Genomic DNA, 24,879 nt, shown 5'->3' with positions numbered 1-24,879 from the left:
GGGGTCTTAAGGCGCTTTTAGGAATTTTCAAGCCATTGACATTTTTGAGTAATAAAACGGAACAATTTCCCTAACAAAGGGAATTTTTCTCTCGAAATAAGGACATTTTTAGGAATATTTTTATTATTTTGAGTCATTTTGTAGAATTTTTGAAGGTCAAGTTCATCCAAGATGGCCGCCGTGACTCAGGACAGTCTGTAAATGACCCGCTCTTTGCTCCTAGTCCCAGCTCCATCGCCAGAACATTCATTTACATACTACTTGAGTTTTCTTTATTATAGAAATGTACGGAAAAATAAATTGTCACACACACTTCAAATGCATCGTCTAAACACAGAAATCTAAAAAAATTGATTGAGAAAAGGAAAGTGAACATTTTATATTTTGTTTTTATTTTATTATTTTTAATATTAGTACTTTTGTCAATTGTTTGATGATTTAATTTTAACAAGTCATCAATACACGCACATTATATACATGAAACACGCATGTCAAGTGTATATGACAAATATGCTTACAGTAACACATGTACACCAGACACCATAAACTACATGGGAACAAAATTACCGCTGTTCTGTAAATGATGTACGGTTGGCGACAATAGGAAGGAATACAAAGTATAACGCTAACCCTTTTAAAATAACATCCCTGTAACCTTACGTAACTATGTTGCTGTAATTTTCTTCATCTGCTTGCCTCGGATTTTAACTCTAAATCGGTATCTACAGACTTGAGTGTTACAAATCGGACCCATGTTACAGCATCATTCCAAACAAGCTTCGGTTTAGTCTACAACAGAGGACTGTAACTGAAAATGATTCCAGTGGAGTGATTACGGATAATGATACTGACAGTCAGGGGCAGATCTAGACTTTTGTTTTGGGGGGGGGGGGGGGTCACCACCGTCTAATTTATCACCAAAACCCAAAACTGAAGCGCGCGTCCGGGGGTCCTTCCCCGGAAAAATGTGGATTTGAAGGAGCAAAATTGTGCAATTTAAGAAGCTTTTGTATCTTAACATTGAATAAACTGCTGGCAGAAATATTAACATTCTTTAAGTTGATATTCACTACCAATGATATATATCAAGGTTTCTTATGTCCAAAGAACGAATTGTCCAGCATGCATAATGCAACCAACTACACAGGATACAGCACACTGCACTACAGTTGTGTTGTGATGTCAATCTGAATTAGTTTGGAACATTTGGTTGTAAATAAATAATTATGCCATGTTGGTTTGATATGCATATATTTACAGGATAAACTCAAGACGCCTTTTGCTGGTCTTTGCAAATTTTGTAATTATTGCTTCAATGTCCAGCTGAAAGTCTTTGTGGATGTGCAGCAATGCGAGACCAGTAAGCCTTTCTTCCTCCATTGTTGATCTGAGCCATGTTTTGAGGCGACGAAGGGTTGAGAATGAACGCTCTGCTGTTGCTACAGAAACAGGTAGCGTAGCTAGGATTTTAAGAAGTTTGTTGATAGAAGGGTACATTACTGTGTCACACAAATCAATGATATGAGGCAGAGCACTTGGAATTTCAATAACACCCCCAGATTCGCGCTTCCATTTGGCGACCCAAAGTTTGAACTCCTCCAGGACTGTGGAGACCGGCACATTTAGGAGCTGCTTATACATCTCTGCTACTTTCTGCACAACTTCCAGATCTTCCTCAGTGTAGGTTGTGCGAGGCAAGAGTATTCCCAGACTGAAGATATCCATGACATCAGGACTGAGCCTCTTCTTCAAATCACTTATGATATTGTCCAACAAGGGAATATAAACTACTCTTCGATAGTATTCCTCAGGGGATTGAGCTACATTTGGTTGAGAAAAATAATTCTCACGATATATCTGCCGTGAAACAATACGTGGTGTTTTCAGTTCCACATCCAACTCTCGTGCAAGATCTTCTGCTTTAGCAAATAGTTGCCGAAAAACTAAATCGGCTTCCTGCCTCTTCTTCTCCAGGACACTAATGGTGTCTATAACAGCATCCATAGCCCTCTTCAAATCCAAGGTGTGTGTTTGAAGTAAATGGCTTAGTGACACAGTTGTTCCTGTACAAAGACAAAGAAAAAAACTTGCAAAATTGAAATCACACCCGAATAACATGATCGCCGAATAAAATATGGCACCAGAAAGAGGGGAATGAAGTGTTTCTAAAATTACATAATACATCACTCAGGCATATGGAAGAAACAATGAACTCTTGACTGATTAGAGCATGTCGAATGCACTGGGCATCAGATGCAGTTTTGCTGTCCTTCCACTGTGAAATCTCGTGCAGAGCATCACAAATTTTTACCAGTGTGTCACCCTGGAACTGCAAGTGGCTGTCGTGCCTCTCCACCCAACGTGTCTCGCAAATACCCTGCAGTGAGGTCCCACCTAGAACTTTCTTAAAGAGTTCATGTCTCTTTGCTGAGGCATTAGAAAATAACACAATTTTCTTCATTGTCGCTGATGTGTTGCGGCAAGGTAGGGGAAGGCGGGGCAAGATGGGGTGGTTAAGGGATTTCGTAATATATTTAATAAATTATTTAGCAGAATATGTTTTATTATGTATACATGTTAACATTGTCTTGTTTTCTTTCAAACACATTGGTCAAAATGCTTATAACTTTTTACATTAACGAAAAAATTTCGTTTTCTCAGAGAGTGGCAAATGCCCCATCTTACCCCGACCCCCGGGGTAAGATGGGGTGGTTGTTGGGGTAAGATGGGGTATGAGTAAAAAGTTTTAAATGTGAAAGGTTTACATGTAATAATTAAAGTTTCAACATAATAATGAGTTATTATACATAATTACATAAAAACATTAGGTATTATCGCTCACAAGAACTTTAAAAGTACCTATTAAGTTTGAAACCTTAAAGCAATAAAGTTTTGAAACAAACCATTGCCATTAAACACACGCTTATAAGAAAGATTTTCATTTTCTTGCTAATAAAGTTTAGATTTTACTAAAGTGAACCATTTAGTTTTGCTTACAATGTTCACAGACAAAACTGACTTCATCATCTTCATCTTCCTCTCCGGCACATGAGCAGTGTGCCCATCTGTAGCAGTGTCTACATGACACCCATCCTTCATTAGACTGAGTATAAAAGTAGCCGCAGTACAAACATTCTGTATCACAATTTCCTTCACTGTCTGAGCTATCCACATCCTTTTCCGATGAAACATTTTTAGATTTTATTTTTCCTGCTCTTCTCTTGGCCTTAATCCCCTTACACTTTTTCGGCAAATTTTTCTTCAGTTTTTTGTCAGATAGTGTTTTCTTCTGTACTGTCTCATTTTGCAGTTTGCCCTTCCCTGAAAGTTTGTCTTCGAGTTCTCTTTTATAAGGAGAACTTGTAATTATCGCTGTTTTGCCTTTTCGACATGCTACAAGGGCGCCCATACCCGGGGGCAGGGGGGGGCCGTGGCCCCCCCCTAGCTTTCAGGGAAGGAAAAAAAAATAGTGTAGTCAGGTGTTTTACTTTAAAGAAAATTATTTAAATTCAGTATTATGTAGAAGTGGTTCAACACGAAGATATTATTGTATATCGTTTTTTACATGTCTACTTCATTTTTTATGTTAGTTCAAGCATTAGTTCTGCTGCTGTGATATAAGGTGTTGTGTACAGGGAGAAAACGCTGTTCAAGCGCAACGTCCGTGGCGAGTCATTCCCCTTCGTAATCCTACCCAAGCTCACGCGATAACACAACACAACAGATTTAGAACAGTCAGAGTTTAGACGACGCGACAGTTGACACGTGCTTGTAGACGGCGAAATGTTTTGCTACTTTTTCGTCATAATGTGTATGTTCACAAATAACATCTCAAAACAGAGATTTTTCAATAGTCTTTAGGTCTACAGTTTTATGCATCTGGTCTAGATTTAGTTTAGTGTATTCAGTCAGTATAAATAACTTAAGTGTAAATAAATCAGTGAAAGTGTAAAGATAAAAACCTTTGTTATTATGTAGTGTTTCTTAGATTTCCTCATTCGTCACATCCGTTCAGATTATTCACAATTTTTAAGGTAAGCTAACACATTTAAAGTTACTCAAATAAGAATTATTGTCCAGAAAAGTATACAACGTAAAATTTATGTTGGAATTTTGAATTTGAGGAAAACCACTTTTTCCCTTCAAAAGTGTTTAAAGGGATAAGGATTCCGCTACCTTCAGTAGACTCGTAAGCAATTTACACTAGAATCTCGATTTTACGTACGCTCACGGTCGCTTGGATTGCATTCGTAAAATCGTTATCTTCATAAATTTTAAACACCCCACCCCGTGAAGATACATGTTATAATTTATTGAACGGAATATATATAATATTAAATAGTAAAAACAAGACTGCCATCTGCCCTCTGCCCTCCCTTGCGTTCCCCTTATTTTTTTTTAACATTCCACAACTTGCCTCATTGCACGAGTGATATAAAAGTGACATCACAGCGACTAAACACAGTTGCACCACGCATTGCATCATGTTAACTTTTGTGTGGTGACAGTAGGTTGTCCGACATGCCTTTCTTGGATATCTTTCCTTTTCGTAAGACGCGTGCTACTAAAATAAATTTATATTTGAGTTTGCAAACTTGTTCACTCCTTGCCAGAGACAACTGAACACAGACGAGACTTTCCAGGGTTGGGTTGATGAGCTGGAAGAATTCCCTGCCTTGCATTTTTATGGACTTTACCTTATCATATTTATCAGTTAATCTTTAACAGATAGGCTTGAAAAATATTAATGAACGCACTTTTAGTAACATAATCGAGGAGATCAAGCACACAGTTCAGTGTACACCTGTACTGTTTCATAAAAGTGATCATAGGTAGGGACTGAAAAAATTCGCGGTTTCATTGACCACTCGGATAGACTCAACGATTCTCTATGTACTCGGGCAACTATCACCTGGTCATTGGCTACCGACTCGGGACACCTGTTTATTGCGATTCTTATGATTCGATACTTCTTTAGTTGAGTCTTTGCCATTGGCCTAGAGTCCTTCAGGTAAATTGCGGTCCAATCACTGACGCAGCATTAAGCTAAATGAGTTTGGATTCCAGCCTGTCTCGAAAGGAATCCGCGAATTTTTACTGTCTCTAATCATAGGCTTATTTGGTGAAGAAAAACGCTGCTCTGTAACGACAGACATTCATTAAAAACACAGTACATTTTAGTGCGAGAAGCCCTTGAATTTGTGATAGCCACAGGGAATTATTTGTTTGTATAGTAAGTTAAAAAAAAACTTAGTTGAAAATCCGCTCGTCACGTCTACTTGCTGTCACTTACACCAATTTTGAGTGTTTTTTACTGGGAAACCGATGCAGCGAAGGTAATGAATGCGACACATGTCAAGATAATGCCTAATGGCATGGGTTGTTGGATATTAGCGGAAAGGAGAGGAAGTAGCTACTCAATATCGTTTCTTTCTCTCACGCTTCACAAGGTTTCAAGCTCAGTTGCTATGCTCACGAGCTGGAAATGTTGGAATGAGTAAGTAATGTTGAGTATAGTTCATTTGCGGTAAAATATATATTTTTACGGCCTCCACATAATTTTTCAATCGAAGAAATTTCAAACTTTGCGACAAATAAAGTGTACCTAGTCCATTTTTTCTTTTCGATTTTGAGTTTGATGCCGCAATAACTTATACAATATTCACTAACGGTAAATGGCTGTTGTATTAGCTTTAAAATATTAATACGCTGTGCATAAAAAATAAATATTTTTATATGTTTTCATAGTGTTTTTTTAAATTTTTATTAAATATATTTTGGTGTCAAAATTTCCGAATTTTAGATGGTTCCTGAAAAATGTATTCGTAAAAACGCGGCTTCGTTGAGTCCGGGCTCCGTAAAATCGAGGTTCTAATGTATCTTAATTCTGAAGTTAAGTACTGAACATGTTATTTAAGGGTTTATCAGGGCCGTATTTACGCACAGGCTATCTAGGCTGTAGCCTATGGGCCCGCACCACAAATGAGGGCCCGCACCACACGACACGAAAAAAAATTATACTGCGATGTGGATCTTCTTATATTCTTAAAATACGCGTCGACATATTGTCCAGTTGTTTTGTGTAGATTAATTGCGCTGAACTAAACTCTTCTGTGGAAAGCTGATTATGAGTTATGTCAGCATTTAGAAATTTTCGATTATTTTCATTGGTTTTGGTGTCACTTAATTCCTTAACCTCTAAATACTGTTTGGTTAAATTGTCTAGTTTAATAATAAACTAATTTTTTCTGCGCTTTACTATCACTAAATAAACTTATAGTCCTCGACTACTGAATCCATCTGTGCTAATTTTAAATGATAAGCAATTATGATTCATATCGAAACATAGTAATATTCATTTAATTGTGAAACAATTTTTGACTATAATTATAAGCGTATTTCAGGTGTTACATTTAAAAACAACTGTTTTCTGACTGTAATAACATATTTAAATCGTTTCTCTCCCACAGTTGAATCTTTTGACCAACACGTTTTCAACTTTATAATTATTTTAATTTAATTTGTACGCGAAATTTATTTAGGGGTAAAGAGAGCAATTAGTTGAAGGACTGTATTCTTGATATCCGTGTACCCGAGACGCTGTAAAAGTATAAGGACTGTATTCCTGCATTTTTGTTGCTAAAAATTCATTTGTTTCAATAAAATAGTTAATATTTAATTAATAAAGTAGCCAATAAAGATTTTTTTATGGCGAATGAGTACTGTGGTCTAGTATTTTAGTAACAGGACAAAAAATTTTAACAGGGTCAGAACTGGAACTATTTTATGGCTAGTAACAAGCCGCAGTTAAGTCTTCCAAAAGATTAAAAATACTTCATACCCCTAAGTCTGGCCCCCCCCTACAAATTATCATATGGGCGCCCTTGACATGCTACCTTCCTAACGTTTCTTTTTCCTACATGAGGAATGGGCAATATTCGATCTGGAGAAGTGGTGAAAACACTCATCTTCCCTGAGTCACTGAGGATGGAGTCGTCTTGGTGGCTCGAAGGCACAAGATGATGTGAACATCCAGGTTCGTTGTTGACTTGAGACGTACCAGGGTCAGCTGTTGTTGCCTCGCTGAGTGCACATTCATTACTGACAGTAGGATAGGTGTGGTCAGTAGTGTTTGATGCATGAAAAGCTGAGTCAGGAAAAATATCTGAATCAAAAGGATAAATTCCTGTCGCCTTGAAGCTGTTTATGGCATTGCTCATTGTTGCAGCTCTAATGATGGCTTTTCCTAGAATCTCAGCAATCTGAAACATAGTGACCGCCTTTCCTGGGTGCGATCTTAACCAGTTTGTTGTCTCTTGGTCATAATATGTGCTAAGAGGTTTCATAACTCCAACATCAAGGGGTTGTAGTCTGTGGGTGCAGTGAGGTGGAAAACACATTATAACCACCCCACATTCTCTGGCTTTATCGAGAATATTTAAGTTTTGAACATGAGTTGAATGCCCATCCAGCAGGAGGAGAACTGGACGTTCCTTTGATGCACCTGAAAACTGCACAAAACTCTCAAACCAACTTTCAAAAATATCTTTCTGCATCCAGCCAGAAATGTGGCACTGCGCCCACATTCCAGGAGAGCAACCGTTTAGCAGTTCGGACTTCATCCTTTGCCTTGGGTACACCAGCATGGGTGGCATAAATGTGCCGGCAGCATTCATGCATAATTCAACAGAAACTGTTTTCCCTCTGTCAGCTGAAGTCAATGCTCCAACCTGCTTTTTTCCTCTAGTAGCAATAATTTTAGATGTCGATTTGGGAACAGCTGAAATTCCAGTCTCGTCACAATTGTAAATTCGGTCTGGTGTAAAGCTGTAGCTGTCATAAAGTTCTCCCAGCAACTTATAAAACTGCGAAATATTTTCTTTGTTGAATGCTGTAGCACGAGCTATCGATGTAGGCTCGGGCTTCCGAATCGACAGATCAGGATTCCTTCTCAAAAAACCGGCCAGCCAATCTGCACCTGCTTCCTGCTTTTCTTTATTAAAATTATGTTTCTTATTATTTTTTTCAGCTAGCTGAAAAGCCAATTTTTTCAAATCATTTGTTCTGAGACCAAATAGCCGACTTTCCATGTGCTTTACATAAGCTGCCAGCTCCTTTTCTTCGTCCATGGTAAATACGGTGGTCATGGGACCTAACTTTTCTCTCACGCTTTCCACATCTGTCATCTCATTCTGCTCATTTTCTGTTCGATGTTTTCGTACCTTACGTTCCAGTGTGGTTTGTGGAACATCGAATATTGAAGCAGCCTTGTAGTAACCCATTCTTCCGCTCAGAACTTCATTCACTGTTTTCATCATAGAATCATCTGACCAAGCTCCTCTGTTACTGGTCCGTTTATAACAGCGAACCATTTCTGGAAAATAAAAATAAATACATTCAATTCACTGGAAAATTCCGAGTTTATAAACAGAACTATGAACATTTAAAGAGATACATTTCTTATTAATCTACTTTTGAATTTTGGATGATTTACATGTAATAATTAAATTTAAAACACAATAATCAGTTACGATATGTAATTACATAAATTGTCGGAAGACTAAAAACATAAAAAAAAATGCTTGCATGGATTTTAAAATTATAAATTTAGAAACCAATGAACAATTAAAATTTCAAATATACCTAAACATTATAAAAGAACAACAGTTTGTAATAAAAACCCTCATTTTCATATTAATAAAGTTTCATTTACAAGAGTGATCCATTTAGTGTCACGCGCAATGTTCACAAACAAAATTTATCTTCAGGATTAATTTTTTATTTATGTAGGTCAATACTGGGGTAAGACGGGGTACCTCCCCATCTTACCCCGGGCATTCGTTCCCGTCTTGCCCCAAACCACGCCTTATAGGTTATACCGACTTAGATTAGTACCAACGAACGATAAAATTATAGTAAATACTGCATTTAAATCCATAAAAGGAGCACTATTGATGGTATGATAAATTTTATTTAGATATATTAAAGCAACTTACCGTTGGATGATAGTAAAATGCTGAAAATTACATCAACGTCGGCGAATAATGCAAACTTGTATGTGTGTCATGAACAACTGAAGAGAAAATGGCTCCAACGCTGGTATTGCTCTCTACGATTACTTTGATTTAGTTCCAACTGTCACCGCTAGATTGCAACAGCTGGCATGTTTGGAAGTGCCACTACCCCGTCTTACCCCATATCCCCATCTTGCCCCGCCTTCCCCTACGACATTAGACGATCGTGCAAGTGAATTGTTCAACAAATGGTTATTACAAGGACAATGTTTGGCATGAATAGCTGTCTTGGCAAGTTCATGAATTGCACCCTTCATTCCAGAAACCATAACTGAGCAACTATCGGTGCCTATTCCAACACAGTTTGTCATATCTACATTAAACTTTTTGCAGAGATCAAGAACTATGTGTGCTAGGGCGATGCCAGTTAGACGAATCTCCCCATCAACATCTTCGGAGCGAATCATATCATATGCATTACAGAATATGATGAAGTCCTCTCTAACCAATCCATTGTGAAGGTAACGAAAGGAGATACTTATCTGTTCAATGTGTGACTCATCAGTTGTTTCGTCAAATATAACAGAAACGAATTTTGCTTCTTTCACTCTGGCCAAAATCGACTCTTGTATATCTTCTTTGCATATATTAATAAGTTGATTCTGTGCCGTTTTGCTTATGTATGTGGCATTAGCTGAAGTAGTTTCCAAGTGGCGGCGTAGGTTTGAGTCACCAGAGTCAACTCTGAAGCGCAAGAGAGCTCTAAAGTTCCCATCATCTTTCACCACAGAACTGGCCTCTTCATTATTCGCATTTAGCTTTACATTAGTACTGGGGCCATCACCGTATTCATGTAAGACTCCATCGTCCCTGTGGCCACGCAAGGAAATATTTTGACGACCACAAAAGATGATAGTGCTGACAATTGGTCGTAAACTTTCTCGATTTTCTTTAACTTGTGCTTCTCTTTGTAAGCAAACCTGATTTGCAGCTTCGAGTGATGGTTGGTGATATGTTAAAAGAAAGTTTTTTCCATCTTCAACAGCCCACTGGTGATACTGGTTCCACTGGTGCGTCATAAGAGATCATTTTCCTCCAAGCAGATCATCGAAGGACTTCAGAGGTTCCTTGACCATCCTTCTAAGAGGGGTGTTGGTTTGAAGGCCACCTCCTGAGCCTGCAGCAAAAAGGACACAGTACTTGCAATAAAGTTCCTGATCTTTGTGCGAAAGCACGAGCCAGTGAAATTTTTCCAAATGCGATCTCTGGACATACTTCTTTGTCTCTTTCCCTTTCTTGGTAACAATACAGTGAGGGAAAACATAATCTGATGGTAGTGTCCAGTGTCGCTCTAATAGCATAGCCTTGGTGAAATCATTTAAATTGGTCTGGCCTGTGTAATATCCAATATCAGACGAAAACTGAGGTTGTGCCTGTGGCTTGTTTCTATCTGGCAATATGTGCTCATTAACATCTAAGGCAACAGGTTCAGGAGCTGGAACAATATGGCAAATTTGATCCACAGATGTAGATGGTAGTAATGACGACGATGCACTTCTTGTCTCAGGCTCAGATTTTGACTTCTTGCTGAAAAACTTGTCAATAGTTCTACCAGATGCACGACGTTTTGCTCCAGTCACATTCTTCAAGGAATCACCCTAAAATAAACCAAGGAGAGATAAAGTATTAATTGAAATTTTTATGTCTGTATGGATTTTTTTTAACAATAGTTGTATCTTGTATGGTTGGCAATAATAATATATAAGAAGAATAATAACAATAAATCATTAACTTATTTATTTGGTTGCTAAAATTAAGTACTTATTTTAAAATGCTTGCAAGCATTCACAATGTCGCGTAGCTTGCGTACGTACATAACAGAGTTGATCAACTCAACTTTCTACTACGTACGTGCGCTAAGTGGTGGTTGTGAATCCAGAAAGTACAAATGTAAGACTTAACACTTAAGATAAAATTAATTATTGTTGCGAAATAATTTCGCTCTATGTTGTAATCTTTTTTGTCACTTCTACTAAAAAGAGTAATGTAAAATTATGTATTGCCGACATCTTGTAAAGGCAAAAGGTTGCGAATTCAATCTCAAAAACTTAACATACGTGCGTGTGTTCATATGTACATTAAATGTGGTTGTGAATCCGCCTTTCTCTTACTTTTACTGGCTTAAGGAATAAATGTAGCACTAAAAAAAATGTTGATTTTCATACCAAAACATTTTTGAGCAGTTAGTATTCTATTTCTATAATTGGTACTAATTAAGCTAGCTACACAATTAAAGTCTAACTAACTTACCATTATATGTTTTGCACTTGTTTACTTGTAAAACACATCACACTTCACACTGCAATGTTGAATGTTGTAATATTGACTGGATTGACGTACACAAAACAAAGAATTTATCACAATGTTTCATGTGTGAGCCTGCACAATGCTTCTTGAGTTTTCCTTGCTATCGAGATGTGTGCACTATCTAGCGGCATTTCTCATTTATTGCAAAGTAGAGTGAAATAATTTTTTAAAATACGCGAACAACAAGGAAAAAACTAGCGAAAAGAAATTTTGAACTTGTTTGAATGTATGTTGTATTAAATAATTGTAAGAATAATATATATTGAAATGACTTTCTGAAAATAACGAGAAAAGAAACAAGAGAATGGCAACGCTAGTCGCCAGCATGTATCAAACAGAAAGTAGCTTTCATACATCTTGATAATCAGTGATCATTGAATCGGCGATAGTTTTTGATCTTAAGCATTTAATTCAATTTTCAGTTCACTGCCTGGGGGGGGGGGGTTATGACCCCTGTGACCCCCCCCCCCCCCCCTCTGGATCCGCCCCTGCTGACAGTGCTAAGTAAAATTATGGGAAGAGCTGACTATGAAATATTAATGTTAACATACTGGTAATAATAAACCAGTTTCGAGAGGCTCAAATATTTTATTTAGAAAATGTAGGTTTGATACCATAACCTGCCTTTGGACTGTATGTTAAGAGTGGTCTAAAGGCGCGTCTTGAGTGAGAAAAATCAGTATGATATTTTTCATTATAATTTTCAATAATTTGAATACAATTATATTTATTTATGCATACTTTTTTCGCAATATTATAACTAGTATTCTTTGAACTAACTACTAATGTATTATATATATACATATATATATGAAGTTCTAAATCACCGAACTGAACACAAATAAAAAACAAAACAATCGCGTACTAGGCCAAGTTAAAACAGGTATGGTCACGTCCAAGGGCTGACATTATAAAGAGGCTACGAAGTTAGAGGCTACAAAGTTGTTATCTGAAGTTTGTACCTCTGCTAATACCAAACTGGAAATAATCCCACATGATTTAAAGGTGTGCATTATCTCCGAACGAAACAATTTGTTTTTCAACAACTCAAAAATTGTTATTTTTCCTATTTAAAAATTAAATGGTTTAAGGCTATTATATTTTAGTGTGTCGGAATTATAAACTTTTCTGTGGACAATATATACTTAACTAGTCTAAATTTAGTCACGGGAATGTTTTTGTAGCAGATGCTTATAGTTTCCAGCAAGTATATACATTCGTATTTTGTGTTACTAAATAACTTGAAAATTCAAATTTAACTCGTTTCTAAAATAGAAAATGTTCAGGGAAAATGTTAGGTGAGAGTTGTATACAAAAATTTCCCCAAAAAGAGAAACTACGAGGGCTGTTTTTTCTTCAACCTCCGAAAGGCTATATAAAAAAAGGAAATTTACGTAACATAGTAATTCTACCACCAAAAGTACAGTAGGGTCTTACTTATTTTAATAAATAAAAGCCAAAACTATCGAGGCATTTGTCATATCGTAACACAAGCTTATCTATGCATGTTTCTAAGAAGTTAGCCGCCAGTGAATAGAGATAACAGGACAAGTGCCTTGATCTCCCGCTCCCTCACGACACCACTGTGAGGCGGGTGGACTAATCGCGCGGCGCACTGGCTCCCGCGTCAAGAATTATCGCAAGAATATGAATAATAAGGCACAATACTCGGCACAACTTGTCCACCCGCCTCACAGTGGTGTCGTGAGGGAACGGGAGATCAAGGCACTTGTCCTGTTATCTCTATTCACTGGCGGCTAACTTCTTCGAAACATGCATAGATAAGCCTGTGTTACGATATGACAAATGCCTCGATAGTTTTGGCTTTTATGTATTAAAATAAGTAAGACCCTACTGTACTTTTGGTGGTAGAATTACTATGTTACGTAAATTTCCTTTTTGTATATAGCCTTTCGGAGGTTGAAAAAAAAAAAACAGCCCTCGTATTAAGAGAAGAACTAGCCATGCCGCCCTGCATGGCAGTAAAAATAATTTTTTGAGCATGTAGAAATATTATGCACAATGACCAAATGAAGACATCTAACATTCAATACGAATATATATATATATATGTGTGTGTAATAAGCATTATATTGCAGAATATACACACCACTACATATGAAAAATGTTCTTTATTTACATCTCATTTGTTGGTTTCGTTCCCTGTATTTGTTGACTGAGGTTTGGACGTAGGTGGAGATCGGCTAACCACCCAACAAACCCCAAAAGAACCATGTGAAAGTGACGTCTCTGCCTCTCTCTGTGAACACAGGTGATGTTTGTTCGGGTTACAAAGCGCGGTGGAACCCAGTGGAGGACTGAAGGAGCACCTTTGAGCGGGCGGCGCGAGGCCTGGTCCGGGTCCACGGTGGGAGCCACGGCGAACCCGGTGACGAAGTCGACGGCGCTGACGCCCGTGGAGCGCACCACGTGGTCCGTGTGGCTGGCGACCCGCAGCGTCCACGGGCCGGGCCCGGGCTGCTTCACGCTCACCACGCGCACGTTCTCCAGGTCGACGAGCGGCGGCGCGAGCACGGCCGAGCCGCGCGGGTCCGTCACGGCGAGCGACGGCTTGCGGCCCGACACGGACACCATGAACTCGCTCAGCGAGCCGTCCACCTGCAGGCGGTGGCGCGTCGTCTGGTTGGCGAGGCCGCTCGCCGACAGCAGGTTCACGCGCCGCGAGGACAGCGAGTGGCGGGCGAACTCCAGGATCTGCGCCACGTCAGCTCTCCTCACTACCCTCCTGTCCCGGGACACACGGCCGTAGGTTCAATGTCAGCAAGCCGCTCTCAGTGTAATGGATTGAAATGAAAACGAGAAATTGACTGTTTAGTAAAACCTGGAATACAACACAGATACTGAATGATCTCCACTCGATGTGTCCCCCGCTCAGGCACAGCAGCGGCAGAGATTCTCGCTGAGTCGAGCCTGGCAGCTTTGCGACGCTCCAGAGAGTCTGCTCGCTCGGCGCCGGACACCGGTGTTTCTTTGTGTGACACACAGCCTCCTCTTTACAACCATATAGGCGTGAGTAGTATATTTTGACCGGAGCTGGGACAAGGGTCCAGGGTTTGGAGCCAGTGGAGCCGACCACCATCTTGGATTGTGACGTCACGGTGGCCATCTTGGATGGTCGTTACCTTACCTTTTACATTCACCTTGAATTTGACCTCCAAAATTTGCCAAAATTTGCCCAAAATTTCTCAAAATTAGCCAAAATTCACCAAAATTTCCATTTTTTTGGAAAAAATTCCGTCAAAAAATCTCAAAAAATTCCACAAATCAAAAAATAGGATTTTGAAAATCCACAAAAAGTCGTTTTGCCTTAGAAAGAACTCCAAATCTGAAAAGCGGTATAATAATCCATGTCTAAAACCTCCGATAAGCCATTTCTAGGAATAAGGATTCCATGACTGCCATATTGGATTATGACGTCACCGTTGCCATTTCCGTTAGGTCCGCCATATTGAAAATCTTTATTTATTATCCGATTTTAATGAGAAAAAATTAAAAATTATAAAAAACGCAATTAATAAAATTGAAATAAAAAAATTTAAAAAAAACATTTACGACATGGAGCTCGGAGTCCTCGGTTCGAACCCGGTGAGGGCAAAAAAAATTAAAAATGGAGACTGATCCTTACCTCACGGTGGCTGCAGGCAGACTGACCCTCACCACTTGTTTCATAGCATATATATCATCAGGTAGTATGACGGCATGTCCGCCATCTTAAAAATCCGTAATTTGTATGTTGAAAAAACAGGAAAATTTTTAAAAATCATTAAAAAATTAACTAATCGAATTGAATAATAAAAATTAAATAAAATATTAATTAAAACCACTGTTGCACATATCATTATGGTCACCATCTTGGATTATATAAATGTTTCGCTATGCCCGCTATCCTGGTTGAGTACGATGTCATCGTTACACTTTACGTTATGACTGCCATATTGGATCCTATTAATGTTGCATGTTTTTTTACGGCCGCCATCTTGAAAATCCGTAAATTTAATGCTAGAAATTCGGGAAAAATTCCAAAATTCATCAAAAAATTCACTCTTTCAAGTAATGTTTGATTTGAAACTTGATTCGATCCCTGGTGGATACCAAAAATAATTTTATGTAAAAATACCTCAAAAAAGACAGGTTCGAAAATAAAAATACCTCAAGTTCTTTCACAAACATAATATTTAATATATAATCTATATTTTACTACAGGATCACTTGCGAAAGCCAGCAATCTTATAAATATTTAGCCCTGCATAGGCGTGAAATGACTAATTCTTAGCTCCAATCGGGTTATAGTAGACAGAGACCAACCAGAACCTTTACAGACATAGTCCTCCTCTTCTTGACAGAGTTTCTGGATACCGTTTATAAAAGTTTGCTTCACATCGTCAGAACTGTAAATTACTGCAGCCGATGTCTTGAATGCACACTTCTTCACTTTGTCATCGAACGGATATGGCTTTCCCAGGGCCGGTGCAAGGTAAATTGGCGCCCTAGGAGAAAAACCTTAATCCCCCCCCCCCCTTTCTCACCACCAGGCCGGACACCACAAAAAAAATTGTCCTTGCCTCAAAATACATCATGTAAGCCTAAGATTTTGTCAACAATCAAATGTAAGCAGGCTTTTTTTTTTTTTTTACTTTTTTTACTTATTACAAATCATAAACAGGTCACCGTGGACTTTAAATAATTACTTATATCAATATAAACATTCCAAACTGTTACAAAAATACATTTACATCTAGTTTCAATAATCGTTAAACATATTATATCAGCCGTTATGTGTCGTGCTGCGCCGCCCCCAGCTACTTGGCGCCCTAGGCAGTTGCCTAGTTCGCCTTTATGGACGCGCTGGCCCTGGGCTTTCCATAAATACAGTCCAACAACAAGTTATATTTCAAAGGTCCGTTTGTTGCTACGTCATCAGTAAGCTGGTTGATTATGTTATGTTCTGTCTGATATCCTCAAGAAAATTATAAGTGTCTTTCGACTCACTGAACGTATTTAGATAATAGTAGTCTTTCAATGTTCCCCGAAATGCAGACTGCGCCAAGTAGAAGCCATTATCGTTCACTTGTAATGCTCGGAACACAGTCTTAGGTTTAGTTCCATGTTTAGAGGACATAGCAATCGGTTGCTGCGCATCTGTTTTTTTGGTTGTACGCTTCCATGTCTCCAATCTAAAGCGAGGAGACGAAATGTCAGCAGGTAGTTCAGCAGTAGGCGAACGGACTATACCTTTACATTTTTCGCATGATGTCGCAAAATGTCAATTCGAGTAAACCAGTTATGACACTCATCACAGCGAAACTTCATGCGAGAAGGATTCTTCTTGCATTTGCTCCGCTCATGTCTTCGTGCATCATGGGAAAATGCGAACGACGTATCACAGTAGCTGCAAGGATACCGTGGTGATGAAGACGAGCCTTTCAGACCTGATCCAGATACTGGCGTTATTCCAGTAGTACCATTTCCAGGCATATTCTTATGCACATCGATGCATCGTTGTTGCACCGAAACCTTTACTTTCTGCCGCACAGCAGGACCTTTGCATGTCTTCAAGTGCGTTTTCATATTATCTTTTCTGGCAAACTGCTTATGACATTTCTCACAACCAAACATGTTGTAAAGATGTTTCTTAGCACATTCTCGTGTTGACGTGCATTACTGATGTTTGAGAAAATCTTGTCGCAGTAACGACATCGATGTTCGTTAGTTGTTGACGATTCTCCATCCATTGAAGTCTCCATCGAGGGCTAAACAGCGTTCGTCGAGGTTTCCTGTACAGCAAACACTACCGGCATTAAAGTCTCTTCTGCCGGTGGTATCGTGACTGTTGAAGTCTCCTCCAGTGTGTCGTCGTCGTTGCCAACGGGATCTGCTCCACCACCGTCGTCGACGGTGTAAGGATCACCTAGTTTGTTTCATCTGGCGCATAAGTCGCGTAATTACTTGTTCTTGCGAACTCGATGGTAGTTTTACCAACTTTAACGACGAACTTGATGGACGTTGTACCATCGACTACGGGTACCATGACGTCATCGACGACGGTGGTGGAGCAGATCCCGTTGGCAACGACGATGACAACACTGGAGGAGACTTCAACAGTCACGATACCACCGGCAGAAGAGACTTTAATGCCGGTAGTGTTGGCTGTACAGGAAACTTCGACGAACGCTGTTTAGCCCTCGATGGAGACTTCAATGGATGGAGAATCGTCAACAACTAACGAACATCGATGTCGTTACTGCGACAAGATTTTCTCAAACATCAGTAATGCATGTCGACACGAGAAGAACGAATGTGCTAAGAAACATCTTTACAACATGTTTGGTTGTGAGAAATGTCATAAGCAGTTTGCCAGAAAAGATAATATGAAAACGCACATGAAGACATGCAAAGGTCCTGCTGTGCGGCAGAAAGTAAAGGTTTCGGTGCAACAACGATGCATCGATGTGCATAAGAATATGCCTGGAAATGGTACTACTGGAATAACGCCAGTATCTGGATCAGGTCTGAAAGGCTCGTCTTCATCACCACGGTATCCTTGCAGCTACTGTGATACGTCGTTCGCATTTTCCCATGATGCACGAAGACATGAGCGGAGCAAATGCAAGAAGAATCCTTCTCGCATGAAGTTTCGCTGTGATGAGTGTCATAAATGGTTTACTCGAATTGACAGTTTGCGACATCATGCGAAAAATGTAAAGGTGAAGTCCGTGCGCCTACTGCTGAACTACCTGCAGACATTTCGACTCCTCGCTTTAGATTGGAGACACGGAAGCGTACAACCAAAATAACAGATGCGCAGCAACCGATTGCTATGACCTCTGAACATGGAACTAAACCTAAGACTGTGTTCGGAGAATTACATGTGAACGATAATGGCTTCTACTTGGCGCAGTCTGCATTTCGTGGAACATTGAAAGACTAGTAATATCTAAATACGTTTAGTGAGTCGAAAGACATTTATAATTTTCTTGAGGATATCAGACAGAACATAATCAACCAGCTTACTGATGACGTAGCAAAAAACGGACCTTTGAAGTACAACTTGTGGTTGGACTGTTAATATTGAAAGCCATATCTGTTCAATGACAAAGTGAAGAAGTGTGCATTCAAGACATCGGCTGCAGTAATTTACAGTTCTGACGATGTGAAGCAACTGTTGAAAACGGTATCCAGAAACTCTGTCAAGAAGAGGAAGGCTATGTCTGTAAAGGTTCTGGTTGGTCTCTGTCTAATATAACCCGATTGGAGCTAAGAATTAGTCATTTCACGCCTATGCAGGGCTAAATATTTATAAGATTGCTGGCTTTCGCAAGTGATCCTGTAGTAAAATATAGATTATATATTAAATATTATGTTTGTGAAAGAACTTGAGGTATTTTTATTTTCGAACCTGTCTTTTTTGAGGTATTTTTACATAAAATTATTTTTGGTATCCACCAGGGATCGAACCAAGTTTCAAATCAAACATTACTTGAAAGAGTGAATTTTTTGATGAATTTTGGAATTTTTCCCGAATTTCTAGCATTAAATTTACGGATTTTCAAGATGGCGGCCGTAACAAAACATGCAACATTAATAGGATCCAATATGGCAGTCATAACGTAAAGTGTAACGATGACATCGTACTCAACTAGGATAGCGGGCATAGCGAAACATTTATATAATCCAAGATGGTGACCATAATGATATGTGCAACAGTAGTTTTAATTAATATTTTATTTAATTTTTATTATTCAATTCGATTAGTTAATTTTTTTAATAATTTTTAAAAAATTTCCCGTTTTTCTAACATACAAATTACGGATTTTCAAGATGGCGGACATGCCGTCATACTACCTGATGATATATATGCTATGAAACAAGTGGTGAGGGTCAGTCTGCCTGCAGCCACCATGAGGGAAGGATCAGTCGCCAATTTTAATTTTTTTTGCCCTCACCGGGTACGAACCGAGGACTCCGAGCTCCATGTCGTAAATGTTTTTTTTAAATTTTTTATTTCAATTTTATTAATTGCATTTTTTATAATTTTTAACTTTTTTTTCTCATTAAAATCGGATAATAAATAAAGATTTTCAATATGGCGGACCTAACGGAAATGGCAACGGTGACGTCATAATCCAATATGGCAGTCATGGAATCCTTATTCCTAGAAATGGCTTATGGGAGGCTTTAGACATGGATTCTTAAGCCGTTTTTCGGATTTGGAGTTTTTTCTAAGGCAAAACGACATATTGTGGATTTTCAAAATCCTATTTTTTGAATTGTGGAATTCTTTGAGATTTTTTGACGGAATTTTTACCAAAAAAAATGGAACTTTTGGTGAATTTTGGCTAATTTTGAGAAATTTTGGGCAAATTTTGGCAAATTTTGGAGGTCAAATTCAAGGTGAAGGTCAAAGGTCATGGTAAAGACCATCCAATATGGCCGCCGTGACGTCACAATCCAAGATGGCGGTCGGCTCTACTGACTCCACACCCTGGACCCTTGTCCCAGCTCCGGCCAAAATATACTACTGGCGTGTTTATATTTTCGGCTGGCTCTTGTACTTTAGTACGTTTTAATACATTTACTTTACATTTGTACATATAAATTTTGTTTAAAATGCACTTTTTTGGCATAAATAGATCTCTATAAATAGACTCTACACAAACACCCGAATCACCGCGCTACCACGTCTGAGTCGTGAGCAGCACTGAGTAGAAAGGAACGAGAGCGCCGGTTGTGACCAATCTGCGCAGTTCCCCTTCACCGCCAACCCGCCCGCCCGCGACGCGAACTTAAAATCGTATCAGCGAGCTGACTTTATACGTTAAATAATCACATCACTTAATGTCTCTATGACAAATAGTTAGGGAATTATTAACGCATGACGATATAGACATTTTCGTTAAGTTACAAATTTCTGTTCTGGTACATGTATGATTTGGTGCGATTTTAAAGAGATTTCACGTCCAAAATGGTATAGCACATAGTTCAGTACAGAAAGGACTTTCATTATTATATGCGCAATCGTGTTCGTCATTGAGCTCAAAAAAATTGTGCAAAACATAGTTGCTATAGAAACAGGAATCTTTAGGAGAGCATAGAATGCAATGCATGTTCCATGTCTCTGTTTCTGTAACGTACACTGTAAATTTTCACACACATTAAAAATAATATGAAACTCGAAAACGAAATTTAACGTAGAATTATTTTAAATAATGGCGTGCTTGATAAATATCATATGCTATTTGTGTTTTCAACTTCATTACTTGAATAGAATCAAACGCAGTTTCCACACACGCCGCTACAATTGGCTACCGGAGCAGCTAAGTTGACTATGAAAGCATTTTATTAGTAGACCGAAATTTTAAATACATAATGAAAAGGCTTCGATAAAAGCAAAAATAAAAATACTAAGCCCCAGCTATGACCTGATTTTCAACAATTTTTTTTTACGTGACAACGTCTAATAAATCGATGAACGCCGGCTGCACGCACGAAAAAGTGTCCCGTAACGCACATTGTTACACTACGATGTGTCCCGTTACGCTCCTTGTACACTTGCGTCGCATCTATCTCTCTTCCACTCGATTGGAACAACCATCGATTTGACTTTTCAATCATATTTTCGTCGTTTGAATTATTAATATTATGTAATTTAACGATCGTCCACCGATTTTCAGCACAATCAGTACGGTTATTTAAAAGTAATGTTGAATTTTCAAATACGTTTTTGTACGAACAATGGTGTTTTACAGTTACACATAATAATTCAAATTACACCCGGGATCTTTTGCACAATGTTTTAAAAAATATTGTAACACATTATAAATAATTTTGGTGTATTTGGGTTGCGTATTTGTTATAAAATCGTATTATAAAAACGAAATAATATTATTCCCCTACGGTGCTGTCATCTACGGTGACGGGCGCCAACCGAACGAATCGCGCTATCTAACCGCTTCCGCGACAACCAGGCACTCGTTAATACATATTTTCCTTTGTTTATCGCGAGGGGCGTTATTATTAATGAATCATAAATAAAATTTCGTGCCCGGGGCCACAATTGCATATCATTTAGAGCACTGGAAGACATAAAAACGTAAAATATTCTCGACGAATTTTAATCTCGGCCCCAGCGCACCACGAGCGTCTGGGTTGGAGATAAAAGCCGAAATTCTTTCTTAAACTTACTAATACTTATTTTATTAACTGCAGGGGCATTTTTATTAAATTGTACGTTTAATTTCACGACGAACAAACTTCGTCGTTAAATGTGTAATTGCGAAAAAGCGTAAAACATTCTCGACGATCTTGAAGTTAAATAGCAAACATGTATAAAAGTCATAGTTAAAATAATCTCTTCGTTAAATTAATAAACATATTTGAATTAATGAGTGCAAATAAAAAACAATTTATCAATTAAATTGTAGATTTCATTTCACTCCTTCTTTGTATCCATACAAAATAGTGATAATTCAATAAAAATGATTCAATTTTATTCATAAAAGTATGCAATCATTTCATCAATGTTTTGTTATGACGTTGTCACGTTAGACTATCGTCCGTAAACTGACTTTAAAGACAACCAATTTTTATTAAAACACTGCCCATTTTGTTAAAATGTACTAAACCGTTAAAGTAGTAGGCAGAGTATTTCTTATGGGACTACGGCTCGATGGCTTGATGGCTTGTTGGCTTGTCAATCGTGAGGATTCGGCTATGTTCGGGTGTGTCCGCCTCTCGAAGCCTATGATCGGGACTTCGTCGGTGGTCGTCTCTCGGGGCGTGCGCATCTCTCTCGCGGGCTGTTGGCTGGGAGTTCCCTGCGCTCTATTGGGTAACCGAAGGCTGGCAGTGCGTGTTGGTTTTGTGTGCGTGCTGGGGGCGGCCTAGCAGCGCCAACTGCTACCGACCGCTTCCCGCGGGTGGCGGATACGGGAGCCCAGCCCGAGAGTTGCAATCTCGCTGGGGTGGCTGTGAATAACCAATAGCAGTCCGCGGACCAATGGCCGGCCTGTGGAGTCGTTATCACGGCTATCAGGGTGAAAGGTAGCCTGAATGCAGCTCGGCGCGTGGCAGGGAGCAGCTTCGTCGGCGAAGGCCCGCAGGGGAGCTCGAGGTGCTGAAAAAATGCGAAGTGTAGACGAACTGCGGGCTGGAACTTGCGGAGCTGTGAACTGCTGCGCGCGCAACGGAATTGAAATGCATCGGAACTCTGAAGGAAGACATCAGGAACCTCCAGCTGGGGCTGCTGTAGGTGTGGCAGCAGTAGCCTCGAGCGGCGCGACCTTCAACCGTCTCGGGGATTTTGGGTGGCGAGGTTGGGTCCCTCCCCCCACCCTGGCTTGAGAAGTACTGCTGTTGACCTGAAGAAGGAAGATGAAGATGGCGCAACGTCAGGCTGCCTTTCGCTCCGAGAGCCAGCAGTTCGAGCCGGTTTACTGGCTCGTCTGCCCACTCTGTCTTAACTGTGGCTGCCTGGGCAGCTGTGGCTGGGCTGACGTGAAGTCGCCCGCCCCTGGGGGCGCTTGCGCCCCTGGCTAATAATAACCCAGGAGCTCCCAACTTAAATGCGGGCCGCAAGGCCCAAGCTCCCAACTCCACCAAGGTTGATTTTTCAGCCCCTCCAACTCTTCTTACCTGGACCCTTCTTCCTCTTGTCCAGTAGTTACCTGCTTGCTTAATGCATGTTATTTGATCCCCGCATGAACCGGCCCAGGGTTTTCCCTGTGTCTATGCAGGTTTTACCTGGGCCACACTTAGCTAGCTTTTAAGCTAGGCGACCAATGGGGCGTCAGTCATGGCGCCAATCGCAGCCATGGCTGGCCAATAAACCCCAATAAGCACATGATGCACGCGCCCTTGTCCTGCATGGTTAAAAACCCGCATGGTAGAGTGTATAGGCTTCGGCCTGAGACACACTTAGGTCCTCCCCTAACCTGGACCCTCCCCTACACACTTAGAATTAACTTAGGCTAGGAAAAAAAAAAAATCGGGACTTCGTCGGCTATTTTAGATGAAACCATGTCCGCCATCTTGGAATCTGCTATTTTGAAAATCCGTAATTATTAAGCAATAAATTTGGCGAAAATTCAAAAAATTATATTAAATACTTATTGATTTACTGATTTAGTTAATTTCCGTCCTTGGTTCAATACCTGCTTGATGCAAATAAATTTATTTTAGACAAAAATACTTATTTAATAAAACATGGCGAAAATTCCTAAAATAGGCAATCATTCCTCATTTACCAGCCTACATTTGATTTGAACTTTTCCTGTTATTGTTTGGATCCTTCGTAAATGCAAAAAAAAATGTTTATTTTTGGTAAAAAAAAAAAACATGTATGTAAAAAAATTGTAAAAATTCCTAAAAAGCTGCTGAAATTCTTCATCCACCAGCCGCCAGTAAGCTGTAGATGCCATCATGGCTGCCACCTTGGAAATTTGGAAAAAATCTAAAAATCCTCAAAAACATTGGTAATTTATTTACTGATTGATTCGATTGATTTCTGTCCTTGGTTCGATCCTTGCTCGACGCAAAAAATATAATAGGTTAAAATAAGTATTTATTTTTATTTAACATTGAAGTGACCAGTTAAAGGAAGAAAAAATAAGCAACAAAATTACAAATAAAAAATTATCACCAAATTACTCGATTTCTACAGTTTTCTTAGAAGGCGAAGTGAGTCATTTGCATGCCTTAACATGTATTTTCAGGGCATTTCTACATGACAGTCGATTAACCAGACATGTCCAATCAGTGGCCAGGCGCATCCAGTTGGTTGTCTAGGAACGCCAGATAAGTTGGCCAGACACTCATGTCCAGTCGGTTGGTCAGGCTATCACGTCTAGTTGGTGGCAAGGTATGTACGCCAAGTCGGTGGCCAGACACGGCTATTCAGTGGCCAAGACCGCATGTCCAGTAGGTGGCCTTCCGCACCCAGTTGGTAGCCAGGCGCATTCAGTAGGTGGTCAAAAACCTACAGTCAGTAGCCAAGAGGTTTTATTTTTTAAAAACTCGGCGAACATTTTAAACAGTTCATGTACAAAGTTATGTGCATAGACCAAGCGACTCACAACCGATATGTATTTTTCGACCAACATTTAAAATGATCCTGTTCAATGTCAAGCGTACAGATCAGACGTATACGAACCACGAGGCCAATCATGTACATACAACAGATATTTCTATTCACATTCGTCAAACGGGAGCACAATCAAAAAATAAAGCAATTAAAACAAGGAAGCACATTAGTAGTATGTAAATGTCGCTCCAGAAACAGGCTTCAGGCTGAGGTACCAAGGTGCCGACAACTATCTTGCATTCTGACGTCACGGCGGCAATCTTGGATGACCTTAACCTCAGTCGCCATATTGGATTCCACAATCTTGTCAGCGAACGTCCCAATCCCCGAATGTTACAATTTTCGTTACGGTCACCAACTTGAATTCTAATAACATATCCGCCATCTTGTTTTTTATGT

At 39.4% G+C, this 24,879-nt stretch overlaps 1 protein-coding gene across 1 annotated transcript in view; it reads right to left on the bottom strand.

The window, feature by feature from the left end:
• The window catches only part of LOC134546339 (hemicentin-1-like), a 345,137-nt gene that overhangs the window by 303,817 nt on the left and 16,441 nt on the right, over positions 1-24,879 (bottom strand). The window contains exon 4 of the mRNA XM_063389116.1: positions 13,712-14,096. Coding sequence (XP_063245186.1) covers positions 13,712-14,096 — 385 coding nt within the window. The remainder of the gene's footprint in view (positions 1-13,711; positions 14,097-24,879) is intronic.

The sequence above is a fragment of the Bacillus rossius genome, chromosome 1 (genome assembly GCF_032445375.1).
Source record: "Bacillus rossius redtenbacheri isolate Brsri chromosome 1, Brsri_v3, whole genome shotgun sequence".
NCBI classification, from domain to species: domain Eukaryota; kingdom Metazoa; phylum Arthropoda; class Insecta; order Phasmatodea; family Bacillidae; genus Bacillus; species Bacillus rossius.
This window is presented reverse-complemented; position numbering and strand designations above follow the sequence as displayed.